We start from the raw sequence: 22,448 nt of genomic DNA on the forward strand, positions 1-22,448 counted from the left end.
AGTGGATACTGGACAAATACATCTTAGCTGCTTAAGAAATTTCTGTTTGAAAACACTGTTTAGTATGCAGCTATTGGTTTAGTGTTTAGAACACACAGTACATCTTTAAGATTACAGAAATTCTTTCAAACTTGTTTCCCTATAGAAACTTCAGATGAAATATGCCAGACTGCTGGTTTAAAACAGAGGGATTATTTGGCATAATAATAAGAGATCATGCACATTTGTGATTATGCTTCAACCTTTTCTTCAAAGGTATGGACTATATCAAATTAAGTGTTACTTTTATACTCAACAATCATGATTTTATCTTTTTCTTTCTTCTTTTTCTCCATGGCTTCTGAAACAAATCAAATTTAGTTTATCCCACAAGAGCACATTTGCCCAAGCACTTAACTACATCAGAAGTATCCACTGTCAAAACCATTTCTATGTTAGGACAAAACTCACCTGGATCATTACCCAAAGCCTTAGAATTACATAACTTAGGTGACTCTTTGCTTTGCCTGGTTTAAATCTTCCTGAACCTTAGATTTCAAACTTTCGAAAATATCTGCATGAACAAATTCACTAATCTGAAACAAGTTCTCTGAAAATCTTTTAAGATACTTCCTTAAAACCCCTCAATCACACTATGAACTTCTTTCAACCTGTTATAATCAAAGAATTTTTAAAATACTATATTTCTGTTTGCAGGAAAGAATATGTTCTATTCAAATGAAACATTTTAAATTGTGTGTTTATTATAATCAAAAAGCATTGACTGAGTTCCCCAGAAGAAATTCCACTTGCTTTTGCAGAAATTGGTACATTACCTTAAGGAAGCTGACCGAAGACTACTGATTTTCAATCTCCATTAATCTTTTCATAATTCCATAGTAACTAAGATATTTCAAACTGCATACTTAGAAATCCATAAAAAGTTGCTCTCTTTAAAAGTTCCAAGTTTCCAAAAGTGTCAAACTGACATTGTATCACATTTAAAAGCTAAGTTGGAGCCTAAAATATGAAAGCAACTTAAAAAATCTTGGGACAAACTTGCCTCCACAGGCAATCAATCAGATTTTTCACTAACAATACAAAGCTAAAAATGGAAAATAAGAAATCAAATCTTAGGGACAGATGGACCATGTAGAAAAATAGTGAGCTAAGTTACAAGCCCCAAAAACAATGATACCTGAGGCAGAAGATAAAGCAGAAAAGAGATTGATTTTAATTACACAAATGTAAAAAAAGAAGAAAAAGAAGCATGTGATGAAATATTAAAGCTAAAAATGAAATAATTAAAATCCATACACTTATGAGAAATTGGCTGCAGGAGGGTCTCAAGTCTAGAAGCATATCAGACCTCTATACTACAAAACCTCATTTTAAGAATATATTGATTAGTCACTTATTTGAATTTTATCATGCTCAGATTATATATTCCCTGATAGGGCAAATAGGAAAATAAGTGATTTTTTCATCTCCTCTATACGCTATTACAAAGAATAATTTTCTACCATCTTGAAATTTTTCAAAGCTTTTTGAGAAACACACACAAATAATTTGGATTTAGTCGATTTTATTTACAGCTTGTTTTTTTTTACATTTCAGAGCATTACACAATTACATTTTCTCATTTTCTGACCTGCAAACAGATACCTTAAATGGAAATATTTTTTAAAAATTATCAAACTAGGTACATCCAAAATGCAACAATTACATATATGACAATTAATTCACAAAGTGTAATTTACCAGGACGTATCCTAAGAATTTAGGAAGAGCCAGTCAGGAGAAATCTGACCAAATTTAGCAATCACCTATTTACATATCCAAAGACAAACCTATCTAACGTCCCAAACCAGAAGTCTGAAAGTTTTTGTTAAGTCCCCACTGGACAAGAGAGAGAGCGATGATTCAGACCTAGCCAGCCTTGACAGTCTTAATCCCAAATACTGGGCTATTGCCCCAGTGTGCAATTCAACAGCAAGCATCTCAGTTTGTCAAACATCTTACGTATCAAACTCCCATGCCATTATGCACATAGAAAGGCTAAGTGTTCATTAATTAAAAAACAAGTATCATTAAATATCCTCACTATTCCCCCTAGCTCACCAGCCCTTACTATGATCCCAGATATGCAACCTGTGTCACATAGTGACAGGCTTTATTTGATACATGTATGTATCTATGCGTACACACACACACATATTTACATGTGTGTATATACGTATACACATACACACAGTACTAGGTACAAATGGCAATTAACAGTCCCTGCAAAAATTCATTTTCAGTTGAGGCTATGGCTCCTATGCCTTGGGGTGGTTTTAGACTTCAAAACTGAAAAATACTAAAATCTCACTTCCTTAAGACAAAATTTGATTGCTTGTTCAGTTTAAGCTTCTCAGTCTAAAAATGGCTGTAAGGTTAAGTATAAAAAAGCAGCCAACTGAGTGCAAGTTCTCTCTCCAATTTGGCCAAGCTATCTCGTAGAAGTTACCCCTAACTAGACTAGAAAATCTGTGGCACCTTCCAAAGGTTCTTGCCTACCTTACTGTCCATGTTCACGTTTCAAACTGTGTCAACAGAGCCCGCACTTCAGGGGTCAGCTGTTGGGCAGCCTTAGCTGCCTCTGTGATAGCCTTGCGATACAGGCCCTTTCTCTTCTTATTAAAGCGTGACTGGAAGTTTTCTAAAAAGGGGGAGAGTTGCGAAAGAGCCAGGAAAGATGTTGTTGGAGACCCGAACCATGAAATACGGGCCTCCTGTCGGACTAAAAGGCCGTTATCTTTCCGGCTCACAGTTATAGTAAGAATACGGGCTGGCCACCAGGGGAAGCCATATATCTTGGCCCAAACAATGTCCCCTACACATATGGTCCTGCCGTCTGGTGTGACGCACTTAGAGACGTTTTTGGAAAATACTTTCATTTTCAAGGAATTACTGAGCTTTTTCTCTTCCTTTGAAGAGGAGGAAGTAGAGGATGTGGAAGGTGCATGCATACAGCCTGGAGGAAAATCAAAGCTTTCAGAAGAACTACACTCAGAGTTGGAGGATTTCAAATCATCTGTGCTATCAATGCTACACACTGAAGCACTGGAAGAGTCAGACTTCTTTTGATTTAGGGTCATGTAAACAGAGACATTGCTTTTGCTGCCCTTTTTGCCCAGTGTCTGTGGTTCATCCTGCTCACCAGGCACAAGCACTTCAGTTGTGTCCTGAACCTCACTGCTGGCCTCTTCAGGGCCTTTGGAGGGACTCTGATTTTCTGAAGGGGCCTCACCTGCTGAGCGGGTAGAGGTGCAGCGGGACTGGGGCTTTGGTGCCATCTTGCCGCTCCGCATTTTCTCCAGTCCTGTCTTCAGAGAAGAGTCATTTTCTTCATTCCTGTACCTCTGTGGTTTTAAACGAACCCGGGGTGGAAGGGAACCTGAGCTAGGATTCTGGTATCGACGTGTGAAATGGACTTTTGAATGTGCATTTTTGGACGTAGAGGTTTCACTTTGCTTCTTCTGTGCCTTTTCTTTGGCAATTTTCAGCACTTCCCGAGCTTTTGCATGATCCATGTTCTTATTCTGGAGCACTTTTTTAGTACTTAACTGAGCTTTTGATGTATTTGCCTGAGCAGAAACTTTGACTACTCTGCCTCTGCTGTGAGCAATATTTGAAACCTTAACCACAGCATTTCTTTTCTGGCTTTCATTTTGGTTTTTCCCATCCACCTTATGGTCAGTTTTCAGTTTTTTGTTCACAGTAGTTACACTTTCATTTCTCCGTTTTTTATCTTCATATTTAGAAGAGTCACTTGCACTACTACCTTTTCTAATTTCTTTTTTTTCAGCAACGACACTGTTTTTACACTTGTCACACAAGACTTGTCTGGGTCGTAGTTTAATAGCATTCATTATTGAAGTAGGTTCTTCCCTGTACATTTTTCGTTTGGGTCGCTTAATTTTCCGAGGAGGTGGCTGAGGTATTGATTGGTTATATGTGTCCCTGATAAACAAAGGGGGAGGATAAGGTGCTCCTTCATGGAAGAGAGGTGGTGGTTTGCAAGTCCACAGGCTTTCGGCCAAGCTCAGCTCAGGAGGCGGGACAGGAGAAGGGTCTTCGGGAACAGCACCATTCACGTCACGCTTGACATCTGTCCCTTGGAATGTATTATTTTGGAGCTGCATGGCTTCAGGTTTATCCTTATATTCCCTTTTGGGAAATACTGTCACAGGGATCCCATGGGGCCCAAACCTTTGAAAGAAATGAAAGGAGAAAAGAAGCCATTAAGTTAGTGTCTATAATTCAGTTTCTTGAAACACCACCTAATGTTTATTTATACGACCTTTCCTGAAAACTATTTCACTTTAAAAAACAAAACCAAAAACCTAAAGACAACCTCCCCGGGTCCCAAAGCCCTCCATTTTGGGGGGGCTTACATTTTAGGTCTACACTCAAGAAGACATACTCAATAGTTGCTCTAAGCAATGCCATAATAGCTGATGTTATTTAAAATAGATCTTTCCAGTCTTGAATCAGTAGGGATGTTCTATCAGATAGCTTAATAGTTAATATCATTTGATATAATGTTCGCTCAACTACAGACAACATGTCTAGTAAATGCAACTATAAATTTGTAACATACATATCTTCCTCTGGTTATAATGGCTTTCAAAAGCTTCACAAAACAAATACAGCCCTAACTACCCCAAAATACTGAATCAGTAAAATTCCAACTCAACTTTATTGTTTAAACACTATAAAGATTCAAAGGCGTTTGCTTCTCTACTGTTCTACCCTAACTCTTAAGGCCTTCATCCAACCCGGCCACCCCCCCGAGAAAAAAACCACAAAAATACTAGAAATTCAGATACTCAAATAACCTCAAAAGCAGACAGTTATAAGGCTATAGCTTTCTAGCTTTTTAAAATCACATCATACATTAAGAAATATTTTCACATTGCAATCCAATAAAATGTTTATGCATGTATACATGCATGCACATAAATACACACACTTAAGCAAAAGTTTCATTAAATACTTGACCTTATATTATGTGATACATAATTATATTTTTTTTCTACTCTGGTCTATTTTCATTTGTTTTGATGCTAGTCAGATGCATTAAATGGATTTCAAAACTCCCTTACAGGTCCAGACCCAGTTTGCAAAGCACTGGTATAGAACACAAATCTCTACAATTATCAGTTTCTAATAAAACAGGGGTCAAATAACCTTGTTTCTCCTGTAGACTTAGAAGTAACTGTGGTTTAATCTGCCTGGGCTAAACATCAAGAACCCTTAAATCTAAACTTGCTATACTCAGATTCCTGCATATAAAAATAAAATCAGACTACCAAATGATTTCATCATGTACATGCTAACATGCTAATTTTAGGCACTCACTGAGTCAAACAGTACTGAACACAATACAATTCTAACACCAATCCTCTAAAGCAGAGGTGCTTAGAACCTAAGGACTGGCTTCAAGTAGTCGGGTAGAACCCCTGACGTTATTAGATGCAAATGTTTTGTAAAGTTCTCTTTTTCTGGAGAATGAGTCTTGGTTTTCAGATTCTCTAAAATGTCTTTACGTCCCCAAAAAGGTACAGAATTCTTTGTTGGAAAGAAATCTTGAGATTAAGTTCTTAGGGCTGCAGATACACCTAAACTTGGTTAGGGATATAGGAAGAGCCAACACCAGGATATCTGGTTCCAACACCTAAATGGTTTTTTTCCTGAAGTCTTGTTAGCTTGGCTACCACAAACCAACAACTTTTAGCAAATACAAACCACAAAGGAAGAGGAAAGCCTTTTTACCTGGAGTGGGACAAGTTTGGGTCTGGGCTAATCCACAAAGGAAGGACACATTCCTCACTATACCAAACTTTGCAAAAAGTAGCTTTCAATTCAACTATACTTCAATGAAAAATAAATAAATAAATAAATAAATAAATAGCTTTCTATTCTAGCACAGTATTTCGTACCCAAGTTGTTTGCTTCCTGACTACTTAACTGCAAGGCACTTTGAGCATCTGGCCTTAGCTTATATGGAGGTGCTCAACAACCACTTTTTCAAGGTGACAGGAAGACACAGGTTATTCTTGTGTTTTAATCTAGAGCTACATAAAACAATATAACTTATGAGATGAGACCACTATTTGTATTAACAATAAAATTTTCTAACTTGTATTAGAAGCCATCATTTTGCCCCATTACACTTTCACTTGTTTCCATAACTGAGATAACAAATTTCCTCCTTTTACTAGGAATAACTAAACCTCGAGCATCTTAAAAGTTTTTTTTTTTTACCAACTTTGTATCCTGAAGCAGTACTAAACCTCTCTAAATTCAGTTTTTGCATATGTAAAAGGGAGTAACACTATTTCCTACCTTAGAGAATTCAGGGGAGGATTTATAGGTCAACAAACGTTAGCCATTTTTCTTGGCTAAACTTTATTTAATTTACTTCATTTAAGTAATATGATCTTACTTTCAACTAATAATTTACCAGAGTTTGGGATCCTTTCTATAACTCTAATTCATTATCTCAATGTGAGGATGATCCAGCCAATTACTTTAAAGCTGTTTATATCAAATAAGCTGTGAAATTTGATACGTCTACCTTCATGGAGTTTAATAAGAACATTAATTTCACTTCTGGGTTTTTCTTCTTCCTTGCCTTTCCTTCTTAAGAATATAAAATACAAGCATTAAATGTTTTTAATAACATAGGGAGGCACTTAATTGTGTAATGATGAATGGAAACTGCAGACACCAGAAGAAAAAGGGAAAATAAAAAGACTGGTAATTGTGGGTAGTGGATTGGCAAAAGCAGAAAAAAAAATTTTTTAATTCATTTTTAACATCTTTATTGGAATATAATTGCTTTACAATGTTGTGTTAGTTTCTGCTGTATAATAAAGTGAATCAGCTATACATATACATATATGCCCATATCCCCTCCCTCTTGCGTCTCCCTCCCACTCTCCCTATCCCACCCCTCTAGGTGGTCACAAAGCACCGAGCTGATCTCCCTGTGCTATGTGGCTGCTTCCCACTAGCTATCTATTTTACATTTGGTAGTGTATATATGTCAATACTACTATCACTTCGCCCCAGCTTCCCCCTCCCCACCATGTCCTCAAGTCCATTCTCTGTGTCTACGTCTTTATTCCTGCCCTGCCACTAGGTTCATCAGTACCCTTTTTTTTTTTTTTAAGATTCCATATATATGTGTTAGCATACGGTATTTGTTTTTCTGACTTACTTCACTCTGTATGACAGACTCTAGGTAGAAAAATATTTTTAACTAATAATAAAACTTCCTCAACGACCAGAAGGATAAATTATTGTAAGAGGAAAAGGGGGATCAGTGTCGTACTCCATCTTAGTAATCATTCTGTTTCCCTTCCATGGACAACATTTAATACCATGGCCATGTTTTCAAACTGATTGTGGAGAGGTTGGTTGCGAAATCAAATTTCATGCGTCACAGCTATGATTTAAATTAAAAAACAGTGTAAGTATATGTAACTGCAATGAATCTGTTTCATGTATCTATGTACATACAGGAGTCTACAGATAAAATATATCTGTAACTATGCTCAAAAGTTTGAAAGCCACTGACTTATGAAACTATTACCTTAATAAGAATATAAAGTAGCAACAAAATTATGGTCTCCTAAAACCCCTAAAATCTAATTTCTCAAATATAGTCGGGGAAATCTGCAACACAACAACACTCGGTTATGTTTGAAAATGGAGATTCTTAAGCCCTGCCCCAAGACTGAATGGTAAGACTCTCCTAGGGTGGAACCCAGGATCTAAATTTTTAGCAAGCATGTCTGCTTTAGCTTTTCCTAAGGTGAAGATATTTATGTCCCATATGAATGCTCACCAAAGAGTGACCTCAGCAGAGGAAGAATTTAATGATCAGTGGAGATGTGGAAAGCTGACTAGTGTCCCTTGCTTGAGCTTTTCCTAAAAGAACTTTTTACAAATACTCCATGAGTTGAGTAGTAAGACTCAAACTATCTCTGCTCCTTCCCCTCCCCTTCTTTGTGCAGCATGAGTGTATTTATTAATGTATTAGTGACTCATTCTAACCCTTACCCATTTACAACTTTTTGTACCCAAAAATTCTAAAGGAAAATTACTCAGGTATTATGGCTTAATTTAAAATAGCTTTTTGGGAAAACTAGGTAAAATATACAAGAGACCTCTCTGCACTATTTTTGCAAATTCCTGTGAATCTATAAAAAGTTTTAAAACTAGCTATCATCTTAATAATTTAGGAGTAGTGAGTGTCAAAATTCTGAGGAGGGAGAATACTGGGGCTTCCTAGTTATTTTGTGTCAAAGCAAGAGAAAATCACTGTGAAAAAGAATCTTCAGCAGGCTTCCCTGGTGGCACAGTGGTTGAGAGTCCGCCTGCCGATGCAGGGGACACGGGTTCGTGCCCCGGTCCGGGAGGATCCCACATGCCGCGGAGCGGCTGGGCCCGTGAGCCATGGCCGCTGAGCCTGCGCGTCCGGGGCACTCCGCCACGGGAGAGGCCACAACAGTGAGAGGCCCGCGTACCGCAAAAAAAAAAAGAATCTTCAGCTAATGTAAATGGGAAACAAATGCTCAGAAAAAAAGTTCAGGCGTGTTAGTTGAGACAGGCCCCAGTGTTCTTTCTGGACCAAACCTCCCTCCAATAAATATATCAAGGAAAGACAAAAAGAAAGCTTTTCCTCTCTTAATTCTTTTCTCTTAAAGAAGCTACAGTAGGAAAAAATTACATGCAACTAACTCGTTTTAAAAAAATCTAGATGTATTTCATTTCAAGCAGATGTTTTCAGAAACTACCTCCCTCCTTAAATTAGCAACAGGTTCAATCATAAAGGAGGGAAAACTGTGAAGCAAGCTTATCCTGGTTCACATTGCATCTCTGCAAGATTGGTTATTATGGCAGAGTTTAATCTCAGGACAAATGAAATTAGTTCACAACAGAAAATCTTACAAAATAAAATGTATATCTATGCCTCAAAAAATTAAAAATACAAGCCAGCACATCCACGTCTGGGTATATAGCCAAAATAATTGAGAAAAAAGGATCTCAAAGAGATATCTGCACACCCATGTACATAGTAGCATTCACCATAGCCAAAATGTAGAAACAGCCCAAATGCCTCTTAACAGACAAATGGATAAACAAAATGTGGTACATACATACAATGCAACATTATTCAGCCTTCAAAAAGAAATCCTGTCACATGCTACAACATGTATGAACCTTAAAAACATTATGCTAAGTGAAATAAGTCCATCACAAAAAGATAGTGTATGATTCCACTTATATAAGATATCTGAAGTAGTCAAATTTATAGAAAGAAAAAGTAGAATGGTTGCCAGGGACTTGGGGGAGAGAAAAATCAGGAGTTGTTTAAGGGGTAGAGAGTTTTAGCTCTGCAAGATAAAAAGTTCTGCAGATCTGCTTCACAACAATGCAAATGTACGTAACACTGCTGAACTATATACACTTAAAAATGATTAAAATGGGCTTCCCTGGTGGCGCAGTGGTTGAGAGTCTGCCTGCTGATGCAGGGGACACGGGCTCGTGCCCCAGTCTGGGAAGATCCCACATGCCTCGGAGCGGCTGGGCCCGTGAGCCATGGCCGCTGAGCCTGCACGTCCGGAGCCTGTGCTCCGCAATGGGAGAGGCCACAACAGTGAGAGACCCGCGTACCGCGCAAAAAAAAAAAAAAAAAAGAGATTAAAATGGTATATTTTATGTGTTTTTTACCACAATTAAAAGTGTTTTTAATTGTCTATCTACCTAATGAAGAGGGGCAAGTTTGACGAGAAGCAGTATATTTCCATGGTAGTAAAGGAATTATTAGTCCAGGGGAAATAGTAATTACACTGGAGAATAACAGGACAACACCCTGACCTGAGGAAGGACTCAAGTGAACATTCACCAATGAGGGCACATGAAGATCACATGCCCACAGATATGGTGCCCTGAGCACACAACATTGTGTGTATAACCTGAGCCTCTCTAAGCAAGTATCAGACAACCCTAAATTGAGAAACAGTCCCCATTACATATATTCTATATTATATTGCAACTAAATGCAATAATACATGATCTTTTACTGGACAAAAAAAGTTTTAAAGGACATTTCTGAGAAAATTGACAGAGTAATGAAATACGGGCTACAAAACAGATAAAAGTTCTCTTATCAATGTTTCCTGAATTTGAAAACTATATTGTGGTTATGTATGAGAGTATCTTTGATCCTGGGAAATAAATACTCAAGTATTAAGGGGTGAAGGAGAATGATGTATGCAACCTACTCTCAAATAGTTCAAGGGAAAAACATGTTTATATAAAGAATGATAAAGCAAATGTGACAAAATGTTAAAAATCAGTGCATCTAGATAAAGAGTTTGAGTTCTCTGCTTTGAAATTATTTCAAAATAAAGTTTAAAAATTATTTTTAAAAGTATAACCTTAAATTTAGTTTACACCTCAGTTCCATCAAAACTTTCAAGGAGGGACTTCTCTGGCGGTCCAGTGGTTAAGACTCCGGGCATCTATTGCAGGGAGCACGGGTTTGATCCCTGGTTGGGGAACTCAGATCCCACATGCTGTGGCATGGCCAAGAAAAAAAAAAAAAAAAACTTTCAAGCAAAGAAAGTACATAAAAAAGATTTGTTCTACTTAAGCATAAATGCCAGCAAACTCACCTGAAGTACCACTAAGCACAAAATCTATTCAAATACAAGTATGCTAATTAGTCACACAGTATAAAACTAGGTCCCAACCCTACGACCTAACTGCAGTAGGTGAGACCACAGTCACTGCCAAAAGAGGCTATAGACTAGAGGGAAAGAAAGCACCGAGGATTAGTGATTAGGCAATGAGCTTTGCAGGAAACTGACTACACCTGGAAGGGTCCAAGCACATTAAGCAAAACAGTAGAGGCAGAAAATGGTTGCCCATTTTTGAATGTTGGTAAACAACTTAAGTTAGTTTAAAAAAGTGAAACACTGAGCAGGTGCAGAAAAGCCAACAGGTGAAAAGATGCAGCGTAGGAATTACCAGTCAGCAAACAGTCCCCCTCCATAGGAGACAGGTAAGGATTCAGAGACTTAAACAAGCAATAAAATACAGATAACCATCTGGTGGAAAAAGAGGGCACGTTGGTGAGTGTATTAAGGGAGGGTTAGGTAAGAGTGTGATGGATGAAGAATACTAGTCTCAAAAATAAATAAATAAAAAATGGTTCTGAGGAACCTAGGGGCAGGACAGGAATAAAGAGGCAGACTTAGAGAATGGACTTGAGGACACGGGGAGGGGGAAGGGTAAGCTGAGACAAAGTGAGAGAGTGGCATGGACATATATACACTACCAAATGTAAAACAGATAGCTAGTGGGAAGCAGCCGCATAGCACAGGGAGATCAGCTCCGTGCTTTGTGACCACCTAGAGGGGTGGGATAGGGAGGGCGGGAGGAAAGGAGACGCAAGAGGGAGGGGATATGGGGATATATGTATAGCTGATTCACTTAGTTATAAAGCAGAAACTAACACACCATTGTAAAGCAATTATACTCCAATAAAGATGTTAAAAAAAAAATACTAGTCTCTTAAAAAGACAAGACCAGTGAAGGCTTCTGATTAAATATAGTGATAGGACCAAAAGTGTACATCACTTTGTTAAAAAGTTTAGCTGTACTAGTCTGTTTCCACCATTTAATAAGTACAAAGAACACAAAAACATCTTCCTTTCCCTAACTTTGAAGTATGTCATTCTCAAATGTGAGCTCTTCTCAATTACGGGTTTTTTTAATATTTATTTATTTGGATGCATCGGGTATTAGGTGGCTCGTGGGATCTTTTGTTGCGGCTTGAGGGCTTCTCTCTAATTGTGGCGTGCAGGCTCCAGAGCACACGGGCTCAGTAGTTGGTGACCGGCAGGCTCTAGAGCGTGCAGGCTTAGTTCGTGCGCGGGCTTAGTTGCCCTGCGGCATGTGGGATCTTAGTTCCCCGACCAGGTATCGAACCCTAGTCCCCTCCATTGGAAGTCGGATTCTTAACCACTGGACCACCAGGGAAGTCCCTCAATTATGTTTTAGAAGCATGTAAGAAGCAGAGAGACTGTAAGGACTAAATTTCCCTAATGAGACTATAACTTTCTCTTCATGACAAAGCCCATAATTTCCTCATAAGCCACCTGCCCCAAGGGGTATTGGGAAGAAAAGATTGAGACACATTCCCTACCATCCATCACAAAACTCCCAGTTGTCTCATTCTCTCGTAAAATATGTCATCCTTATTAAAAGGGGAAAGTCATACTTCGCCAGTATTACCTGAAGCTTCCACAGACTTTTTCAAGGTATTTTGAAGATGCAGATTATACTGTAGGCCACAATACATTTAGGTTGAGTGGCTATTCAAGCAAACCCATTTAAGCGACTATAATAGCTGCTGTCATCTTAGTGCTGCCACTTAGTAGCTACTTCATAGAAGTATTATTAGCTAACAACTATATAGCATTTACTATGTGCCAGGCACTATTCTAAATATTATTTGCATCAGTTGATTTAATCATCACAATTTATAGCTGATGAAACTAAAGCACAGAGTGTAGTGGCCTTCCCAAGATCACACAGCTAGTGAGCAGCAGAGCCAGGACATGAACCCAGGCAGTCGGCCCAGTCAGGTTCTTAACCACTACTACTACTATTACTGCTTCCCTCACGTCAAGTTACTTAACGCCCCTCCCTCCACCTCCACGCCCCACTAAGGAAGTGGAGGAGCTGACAGGTACACATACTCTTTTCTGAACCCCATGGAGGTGAACAGGCTTCAGAATTCAGAATTTTCCCAGTTTTCAAAAGATAATAAGAACCCTATCATCAAGCATATTACTATTTCAGCAGTAAAATGAAATGAAAGAACATTCACGCTAAATGGGATAAATACATACAATATGCTCACATAATTTCAGTCAGGTTAGGGTCTGCCACCAAAAAATTAACAGGAAGTTCAGTTTTCAGAGCTTTTTGGATATTGGAATTGCGGTTACGTAACTTGACAGAATTGTCAAGATTAACTTCAAGATTAATTAATATACATAATTGCTTACCATACAGCCTAGTACACAGTAAGTAGGCATGATACATGGTAATTATTATTAGAGTAAAATTAAAACATACTCAACTTTGTTAACTAAGTGAATGGATGGTGTTTTTAATTAAAAGCCCCAAGTATTACAAGGGCAATCTGCAGGGACTGTGGGTACCCAAATGGGTGAGGAGGGAGGGAGGATGACTTTATCAACATACAAACAAAACATCCACCAATTATGAACAAGAATGCCAGGAAGTATCTTTTAAAATTAACTGAGGGTGGGCTGCATAAAAGTCTTAAAAGAACATCTCTGTAACCATAAGAATTTACTCAATCTTTTAAAAAGTCTATGCAATTCCCTTTTATAAATATAGCTTTGCTTTTGGAGGGACGGAAAAAAGAAGTTAAACCCGAATAATTCAGATTTTAAGCTCCCACTCACGTACCTTCAAACAACCCTCTAAAAACAACTTACCTGGATATTTTGGAAATAAAGATGGAAACAACTATAGAGAAAACGCTGACGCTTCAGCCTTTTTAAAAGCAAAAATAGTCACAACATCTGTATGGTACTCATACTATTTAACTCCCTAATAGTAAATTCTTCTTTTAAAATAACCATCCAAGAAAATGATAATGACCACAAAGTGGCAAAATACTTTTAAGAGCAGACAGATGTTGACTTCACTTTTGTACATCACTTAGAGAAAGATACTTGACATTTTCCCAAGAAAATGAACACTGATATAAAAGAATCTTTTTAATTATTAACATAAATACTCATCACAGCTTTCAAACACTTGAAAAGAATTCCCTTGGTCCTGGCCCTAAGACACCAATAAGCAGTTTTAAGTTCTCTATATTTCCATTATGATTTCTATGTACTTTTGATATTTCTTTTGTATTATGTCCAATAGAGTCTACCACACAGAGGTCTAAGTTATTTCTCAACAGATGGACTTTTTCTAAAAGGCAAATTATTCAATTTATTTCACTATTTCTATTTTACCAAAAACAGGTTGTCCAACAACTTACTATATGTTAGTCTTTAAATTCTTTTCCAATTCAATCATCCAGCACTTAATGCTGATCTCGTGCTCAACAAAATTCAAATCTGACATTTTGTGATTCCTCCCAGGATGAAGTGGACTCCACTGTTGCCAGGGCCAGGCCAACCAAGGCAAAACATTTAAGACCTAGGACCATATATGAAGAAGAAACCCCATTTTCAAAAATGCCTGAAGAATTCACTAAATTGAACTGAAGAGCAATTCTTATTTTAAAACCAAGCAGCTATTCCTGGTTGAGTGAGGAACAGAGCACTCTGCCATTTCTACCTACCAGGGTAACTCCCCACCAAAATCATAAGCTACATGGTAATGGCAAAATATAGAAATGTATTAGAACAGGGCTGTTTTCAAACCTTAGAGAATTGTATATCATTCAGAAAAGCATCTTCAATTTCTCAGTGCTTTCCTATTCAAATCACAAAACGTAACTCTCACAAACTGCTGTGACTCCCAGCTGTTCATCTTATTCCATAAGCAAAAAGGCATCTTCGATACACCTACTAATATCTACCACTTATAGTTTTAGGCAATTTAATCTCTCTGAGCCTTCCTGTCTTTATCTGTGAAATGGGTATTAATAGAATTTACTTCATTCGATTTTCTAGAGTAAAATGAAACAATGTACACAAAGTGCACAGTGCCTAAAACAGGAGTGGGAAATACATAGTAGCTATTATTAATTACAAAGTAAAACTTGGCAACCTTCCTAGATGGTGGGAATAGGCAGAAAAGTGAAGTCAAATACTATAGAAGGTATGTGTTTTAAAAAGCTAAAAAAACATTATTCTGTTTTAAGGCCACTTGGTACAAAGGGAGAGAGACAAAAATTATGGACTACTTAAATTTCTAGCGGGCAGCCAGATTTAAGAAACAATTTGCAAGTCTAATTACCAGTTCTACAAAAAGTATCTGGATCTGCCACCCAAGTGGTCCATCCCCATATGTACTGCTTACTTTACAATTACATTCCAATCAAATTACCCAATAACTTGAAAAACAGGTTTAACAAATTTACGGTCCCACTATTTTGGCAAAACTATCCCCTAAAAGTCAGTTATCTCCAAATATGCTCTAAGAATCATCTGCATCGGAATCACCTTGTTAAAAACAAACTGGTGGAGTGGAGCTCAGAAATCTTAAGACACTTGTTTTGAGAACAACTGCCCAAAAGATGATTAGCCAAAACATTCTATATTAAATCCACCCAGAGTATAACTTAACCTCCACTTTCCTGCAAGATCTGCCACTATAGCAAGCTCTGTTCTGCTGGTGTGCCTGAATTAATCTGGGAATTAAGGTAGAACAGGATGAATAAATATCAAGAAATAAGGATGCACTTCAGAGGCACAAATAACTACTAAGAACATCTTTCATTTTTAATCAATGTGAAATTAACTCAGCCATAACAGAGAAGATGAACACATAATACACAAATTCTTTAATGGCCCCCCACAGAAAAACTGATCTTATGAAGATTAAACCTAGTTTCATCAGGAGCTTTGCTTTAAAACGGTACACTGTGAAGTATGGTCTTATTTACACATAAAAGGCTGAAAATTAACCTTATTAGATACCCAACTCCAATAAAACATGCCTGGCATAATTTGTGTGTAACACATCTAGTTACCTAGATCATGAAATTTATTTAATACTGTGATGTTACACAGAGTCCTTACATTCAAACTAGACTTTTAATGTCCAACAACTAATCATTTCCAAAAGAAATAAATCACTGCAGTCCAACAAGTGATGAACAGCTCACTCTCAATACTGTATATACTAGTACAGCAGTAGGTGTCCTAAAGCTGCCTGGGTCAGAAGGTGATTAGCACTTGTCTCAATGCTATTTCACTGTGGAAACCCTTTATCAACACCTTGGGGTATAAGCAGAATAATCATCAAAAAATATTAAAAGTGTTTTAAATAGGTACAACTCAACACAATAATTCAAGCATACTACTTGAGGGCCTAAATTCTCAACCTGGACACTTAGTATAAGCTACTCATACCACTACTCACTGCTTCACCAGAATGGCTGTATATTTTTCCCACCAAAAGTAGGGCTATTGCACCATACGTTTCATGATCTCTGTAAAGAAAAAAAATCATTGTCTTGGTTTATATTTCCTTAAAAAACAAGTAAATCTACAACTTGTCTTAAGAACTTAGTGAAATCTGAAGATTTCTAAAGAAATCACCTCAATTCTTTTTAATGCAACCCGCATACACACACAGAAAAGGCAGTATTTGTAAAAGATCAATTCTGAAATACAACCAGCTACAACCTTTAATAAGCATGTACCACAAAATTAAAATGCACAAGGGTTTTTAAGCACAAGCATTTACTTCATGATCCCTTAATTCGTATCATGTACCAAAAAAATGGAATCAGAAAGGTTTCTCAGGATTTCAAAGCAGCTTTATAACTTTAAAGATGTGGAGAACAGTAACAAACAGTTTAAATGATCCCTCTTGTAAGAAGCAACCAGAGGTCCCATTAAATATGTCCCTTCAAGAATAGATTGAGAAGACTGAGAAACTACCATTTCAGAGGACTGGGCTGAAGGCTGGTTAAATTTTTCTAGGTTTGGAATTACTAAAGTTGGAGGTGTGTTTAAGGGATAGGCCTAGAAGTTTGCAGGCAGGCAAGAGATATCGTATCATTTCTACTGACCCAAAACAAGGCCCTTAGGGGACTACAGTTGTCCCTTCTGTTTGCTCTTGAGGGAAAAGACCTATTTTAAAAACGTTATGGAAATGCATCCAAGGGGATGCAATCGGAAAAAAATCCAGAATGTGGAAAATTCTACCAAAAAAAGTCTATGGAGGGCTTCCCTGGTGGCACAGTGGTTGATAGTCCACCTGCCGATGCAGGGGACACGGGTTCGTGCCCCGGTCCGGGAGGATCCCACATGCCGTGGAGCGGCTGGGCCTGTGAGCCATGGTCGCTGAGCCTGTGCGTCAGGAGCACCGCAATGGAAGAGGCCACAGCAGTGAGAGGCCCGCATACCGCAAAAAAAAAAAAAAAAAAAAAAAAAAAGGCTATGGATTAACAAATCAACTGCAAGGAAATAAAAGTAATGGCAGGAGAACTACAGATGAAAAAGTTAGGAAACTTCTTAAACAACTGCAATGTATAAACTTTACTTGATTTCTAATTTGAACAAAACTTAGATGTTGATTTTGAGACACTGCACATGATGATGTAAAGGAACTGTTGCTATTAATTTCGGTGTGACAACAGTAGTACAATTAAATTTTTAAAGTTCTTATCGTTTTACAGATCTCTACTGAAATACTTATGGTAAAATTATATGTTTAGGATTTGCTTCAAAATAATCCATTGGAGGTGGGCATACGATGAAACACATTTGGCTAACAGCTGATAAATGTCGAAGCAAGGGACATTCATTTACCATAATATATAATACATGGATATTCATTTACCATAATAAGAAAATTAAACAAATATTATGGTACAACCACTGATTATTCTGTCTAAAATAAGATAGTTTAGCAACCTGAAGGAATGCTTATTATATAATGCTAAATGAAGAAACAAATGTACCTATGTCAAAATTTCAAAAGCGTAAGGTTAAGGAACAAAAGAGAATAGGAAGACCAAACTGAATTTGTGAGTTAGTTGATTATCTACTTTATCTACTAGTATTAGACTACTGTCATTAGACATTGCTAATGAATTCAGTAGGCAGGTAATTTAAACCACCTAAGAGAGCTGCGTATAAAACAATAGTGGAGAGGCCTAGAATAAACTGGAGAATGCAATGCACACCTCAACTTAAAAGCATTCAAATAAATACTCCACTACATAAAATCCGTTTTTAACCAGATATTCAAATATCCTCATTTTTAGGGTGACCAAGTCATTTATTTGCCAAAGCAAGCTACTTTGAATAAAGAAAGGAGGTAAGAATCAAACCAGGATGGTACAGGAAAACCAGACCACCTGGTCACCCTATTCACTTTATCTATATAAACTGAGGCATTAAGTTTGTTTGCTTATTTGTGCTTAAAGCGAACTGCCTAAACTCAAAATGAATTAGCCTCATACACACTAGAGACTGAAGCCCAGCGAGGCAGAGATTTGCTCAAAGTCATGGTGTTAATTGAAGAGGCAGGTGCTACAAGTCAGCACCCAGTACCCTGACACTGTCCAGATCAATCTACTATTTAGTACCATTTTCTTCTCTTTAGGTTTTGGTTTTCTTAAAATTACATGTGTCCTGCTCCTTTTTTCCACAAAAAGAGTCTCTTCAAAATGTGTTCATCAAATAATTCTAAAAATAAGGCAAAAAAATAATACAATAACAGGAAGGTGAAGAATGTCCAACAAATGCTTACAAAAGCAAAATCCTGATTAATCCACATGTATATGAAATCCTGTACTCTAAGATCAAACACTTTTTCTACATGCTGGACAACCCTAAGACATTTCTGTACCATGCATGATTGTCAGAATAAAAAAATAAAAGCAATAACTGGACCCTTGGAAGACCGGAGAAAAGCACACATACATTGATGCACCTAGTAGCCTCCCAAACGTTCATTCTTTCCTGATTATCTCACTGAAGAGGCAAGAACCAAGACCTCAGAGCCTACTACATTCCCAGTAGACAGCTAAGGAAATGGGGAGTCTCCAGAGCAGCTTCTATGGCTATGAGCTGACTAAAGAATCTCTTTGGTTCCAACACCCATACACAACCTCTGTATTATCCCATATAGCTATTAACATCAAGATAAGCACTATATTTCAGAAATATGCAATTCTTTACTTACTGCTTAACAGGAAATCTGCCAGCCCAACTACCTTCCTAATATGAAATTAGAAAAAGCATAGACTTTAGAATCAGATCCAACCTACATCTGAGCCCTTACTTTGCCATTTACAAGCTAGCCAAACTGAAGGAACTTCAATTTTCTCCTATATAAATGAAAAATACCACCAGAGTTATGGAGGTTAAAGCATGTGGTACAAAGCCTGGTACTTAACAGGCACTCAGTAGGAAGCTCTTGCTTTAATTTTTATTTTATATTGGAGTATAGTTGATATACAATATTGTGTTAGTTTCAGGTGTACAGCAAAGCGATTTAGTTATACATATACATATATCTATTCTTTTTCATATTCTTTTCCCATATAAGAGGAAGCTCTCGTTATTTCTACCTAATGGTTTCATTCAATGGCCAATTCAAATAGGATACAAACTATTTTTATTTTATTTTTTATTTATTTTTTGGCTGTGCCGCCTTGCGGGGTCTTAGTTCCCCAACCAGGGATGGAACCTGGGTCCGGGCAGAGAGTACAGAGTGCTAACCACTGGACCGCCAGGGAATTCCTGATACAAACTATTTTTAAAGCAACTGATGACCACAGTCACGGTCTTGGTAAAGTCTGTAAAGAGTTATCTCCTGGATCATCGGTTAACCCCAAAACTGTGCATGAAAGTATGCAATCAACGTAAGCACAGATTACAAAATATACTGGCAGATCTATTTTTCCAAATTATATTAAATTATGAAAAAAAAAGATACTCAACTAGTCAATCACTGGTCCAATAATAATTCCTTGAAGTGCTAAATTTTAAAAACACTGCTTTATTTCCTCACCACTTCCACAATGTGTGTGACTCCCATATAAACTTCTAGAAGGCACAGACTGTGTCTCATACATATAATATTCAGAATAACTAGGAGGGTGCCTTATACAGATGTGCTCAATAAATATTTGTTGAATGAAAAGTTGATATGGTTCCCTTAATGGCGTTTTAAAAAATACTTTAATGACAGGATCCTTTCACTTCAAAACATTAAATTGCAAAAGGTTCATAATAAGAACAGCACCCCCAACAAAAGAAGCTGCTGTTTATAAGCACTGTAGGTAAAACACACCAAAACTCAAAAAACGAATGGCTTTCCCTATGAAAGAAAATTTTAAACAAAACACCAAGACAATGAGCACCTCAAAACAGGACAGCACTGTCCATTCCATTTCCAGAAACAACTTACCTTTTTGCACCTTCCTTTTGCAGATTTGAAATCCAGATTCTCACACAATCACTGGCCTTCGCTTCTGTTTGATTCAATAGCATACACACTACGGAACATACACATTCTCTCTCTTGCTTTTATTAAATACATCAGTACTAGTCTTATTCTGCTTTCTAATTCCGATAACAAAAGTGCAAAAGTCCTAACCCAAAATTCTTTAAAAAAAAAAAAAAAAACTAATTAAAAATTTTTTTGAGATTTAACAATGTTTGAAGTAACTGTAAAGGCTCCCATCTTTTCCCATACTTCAATTATGTATTTTAAATGGCTTTCTTCCCCAAATGAGAAGATTCTTGTGTCTTGATGGGAGGGCAAGCAGTTACAAGTAAAACGTACTAAAATAAGCCATTTCTCAACAGGTGAGATACCATCAGAGTGTGTGCTGTTGCAGGAAACAGAATGGAGAGCCGTGAATGGGAGTCTCTGCACTTCATATCTGCAAAAGAAGAGAATAAAAAGGTTAACTCTAGACTTAGAACAGAGTATCTTCATCTGTTTAAAGCAATGCCCATAAACAATTTAAATTTAAAAATGAAAATGTGCTAAAACAAGAGGTTTGTGGGTGAACTCAACCATTTAAACTGTATCTACAGTTTTAGAAGTCAGTATCTTAACACTTTTATACCACACCATCTTGATATTAAAGGTTTAATAAAAAAATCCCATCTCTTTAGACTTTTCTTAAAAGTTATCATTAGCCAATTAGCCAAATGTGCTAGGGGGAATTAGTTCTAACCGTAAGAATAACAGTCGAAGAGCTCATTTTTAATAAACGTTTTTCCCTTTATAAGGAGCGGCAGTTAACCTTTTGGGAACCCCAATGCTCACACCCCTTTCTCCAACCTCATTAAAGTTAAAGGTTAATTTGAGAACAGCGCAATCTCCCCTACCCAGCACCGCGTTCTCTGCGAAAATCCTTCTGCGTTTTGCACTGACCCACCCGCCGCAGTGTGGGTGAGCCAGAGCCATGGCCAGGTCACGGAAGGAGGCCGGGGTTGCCGGGGGGTGGGGGTGAGACCCGCGAGCCCGTCAAGCACCCGCGGCTCCCCCCCACCACCCGGCGGCACACCTGCCTCGCAGGCGCCCATCTGGGGCAGGGACCGCCCTCTGACAGCCCCGCGCGCCTGCCCCACTCGGAACGCGCGCCACGCGCCGCGCGGGACCCGAGGGCGGCGCAGGCGGCTGGGCGCCGGAGAGGCGGGAGCCCGGCGTGAAGGGGCCGCCCGGGCTCGCTCCCTCCCCGGGGACCGAGCGGACCGGGGCGTGCTGGGGTCGGGCGCGGTACCTTTTGGACAGATCCATGAGGACCCCGGAGAAAAGCTTCTCCCCGAGGCGGAACGACACGACGAGCGCGTCCTCAATGATGTGGTCCAGCGTGACCCGCACCTCCGAGCCGGGGATCAGTTGCGACACCGCGGAGTCCCCACCCGCCGGCGGCACGAGCGCCGGGGCTGAGGGCTGGGGCAGCGGCGGTTCCTGGCGCTCCTCGGGAGCCGCGGGCTCCTCAGGCGGCGATGCAGGGGAAGGTGAAAGGCCAGGCCCTTCCTGTGGCGCGGCTGCCGCCGGCTCCACCACCCGGGCGGGTAGCTTCTCCTCAGGCTGCAGCTCCGGCCCCGCCGCCTCCGGGCTGCGGGCTAGCTCCCCCGGCGGCGGTGGCGGCGGCGGCGGCGGCGGCAGGAACGGCGGCTCGTCGGCCTGAGGAGAGGACTGCTGCCCGTCGGCCTCACCGTCCGGCACAGACGCTTCAGTGGCCGTGACCGGGAGGGGGTCAGTGCCGGCCTCGCTGCCGGGAATGGGCTCCATCTCCGGCTCGGCCTCGCCGGCGCCCCCCTCCCCGGGGGACGCTGCAGTCGCTGCCGCCTCTGCAGCCACGGCCGCCATTTTCTTCCTGGCTTCTCCCTCCTCCAACTCAGTCAGTCTACAGCGGCGGCGGCGGCAGCGCTCCTTGGTTCCCTGGGCCTTCCCCTCCCTCCAGCGAACAGTTTTGTCCCGCCCTTACCCCGATGCTTGTTATTGGCACCGCGCCATTGGTTCTGTCCTACAGCCCTCCCGCACTTGCAATATTCCATTGGCCAGGTGGGGACGTCTATCATCCAGTCAGTCCATCCCTCCCATACAGAATAGGAACTTCTCATTGGCCGGACTAGTTGTCAAATGTCGAATCTTAGAGGAGGAGTGTGGGGCGGGCTCAAAGGGGGCGGGGGGAAG

The 22,448-nt window shown here is 39.3% G+C and overlaps 1 protein-coding gene across 4 annotated transcripts in view; it reads right to left on the reverse strand.

Annotated features, from left to right (window-relative positions):
• Positions 1 to 22,181, reverse strand: part of PWWP2A (PWWP domain containing 2A) — a 32,986-nt gene extending 10,805 nt beyond the window's left edge. For 2 of the 4 annotated variants that reach the window (XM_029218372.1, XM_029218370.1), the window contains exons 1-2: positions 21,526 to 22,176; positions 3,271 to 4,232 (exon numbers count right to left, since the gene is read on the reverse strand). In XM_029218372.1, the coding sequence (XP_029074205.1) occupies positions 3,271 to 4,232; positions 21,526 to 22,121 (1,558 nt within the window). In that variant the 5' untranslated portion in view covers positions 22,122 to 22,176. Of the gene's footprint in view, positions 1 to 1,547; positions 4,233 to 16,180; positions 16,261 to 20,198; positions 20,346 to 21,525 lie in introns of those variants that run through there. The other 2 variants (XM_029218371.1, XM_029218369.1) reach the window with 2 other exon arrangements.
• Positions 22,182 to 22,448: the final 267 nt, after the last annotated feature.

Source organism: Monodon monoceros, unplaced genomic scaffold (genome assembly GCF_005190385.1).
Source record: "Monodon monoceros isolate NGI ecotype Baffin Bay Population unplaced genomic scaffold, NGI_Narwhal_1 Super_Scaffold_12, whole genome shotgun sequence".
NCBI lineage: Eukaryota > Metazoa > Chordata > Mammalia > Artiodactyla > Monodontidae > Monodon > Monodon monoceros.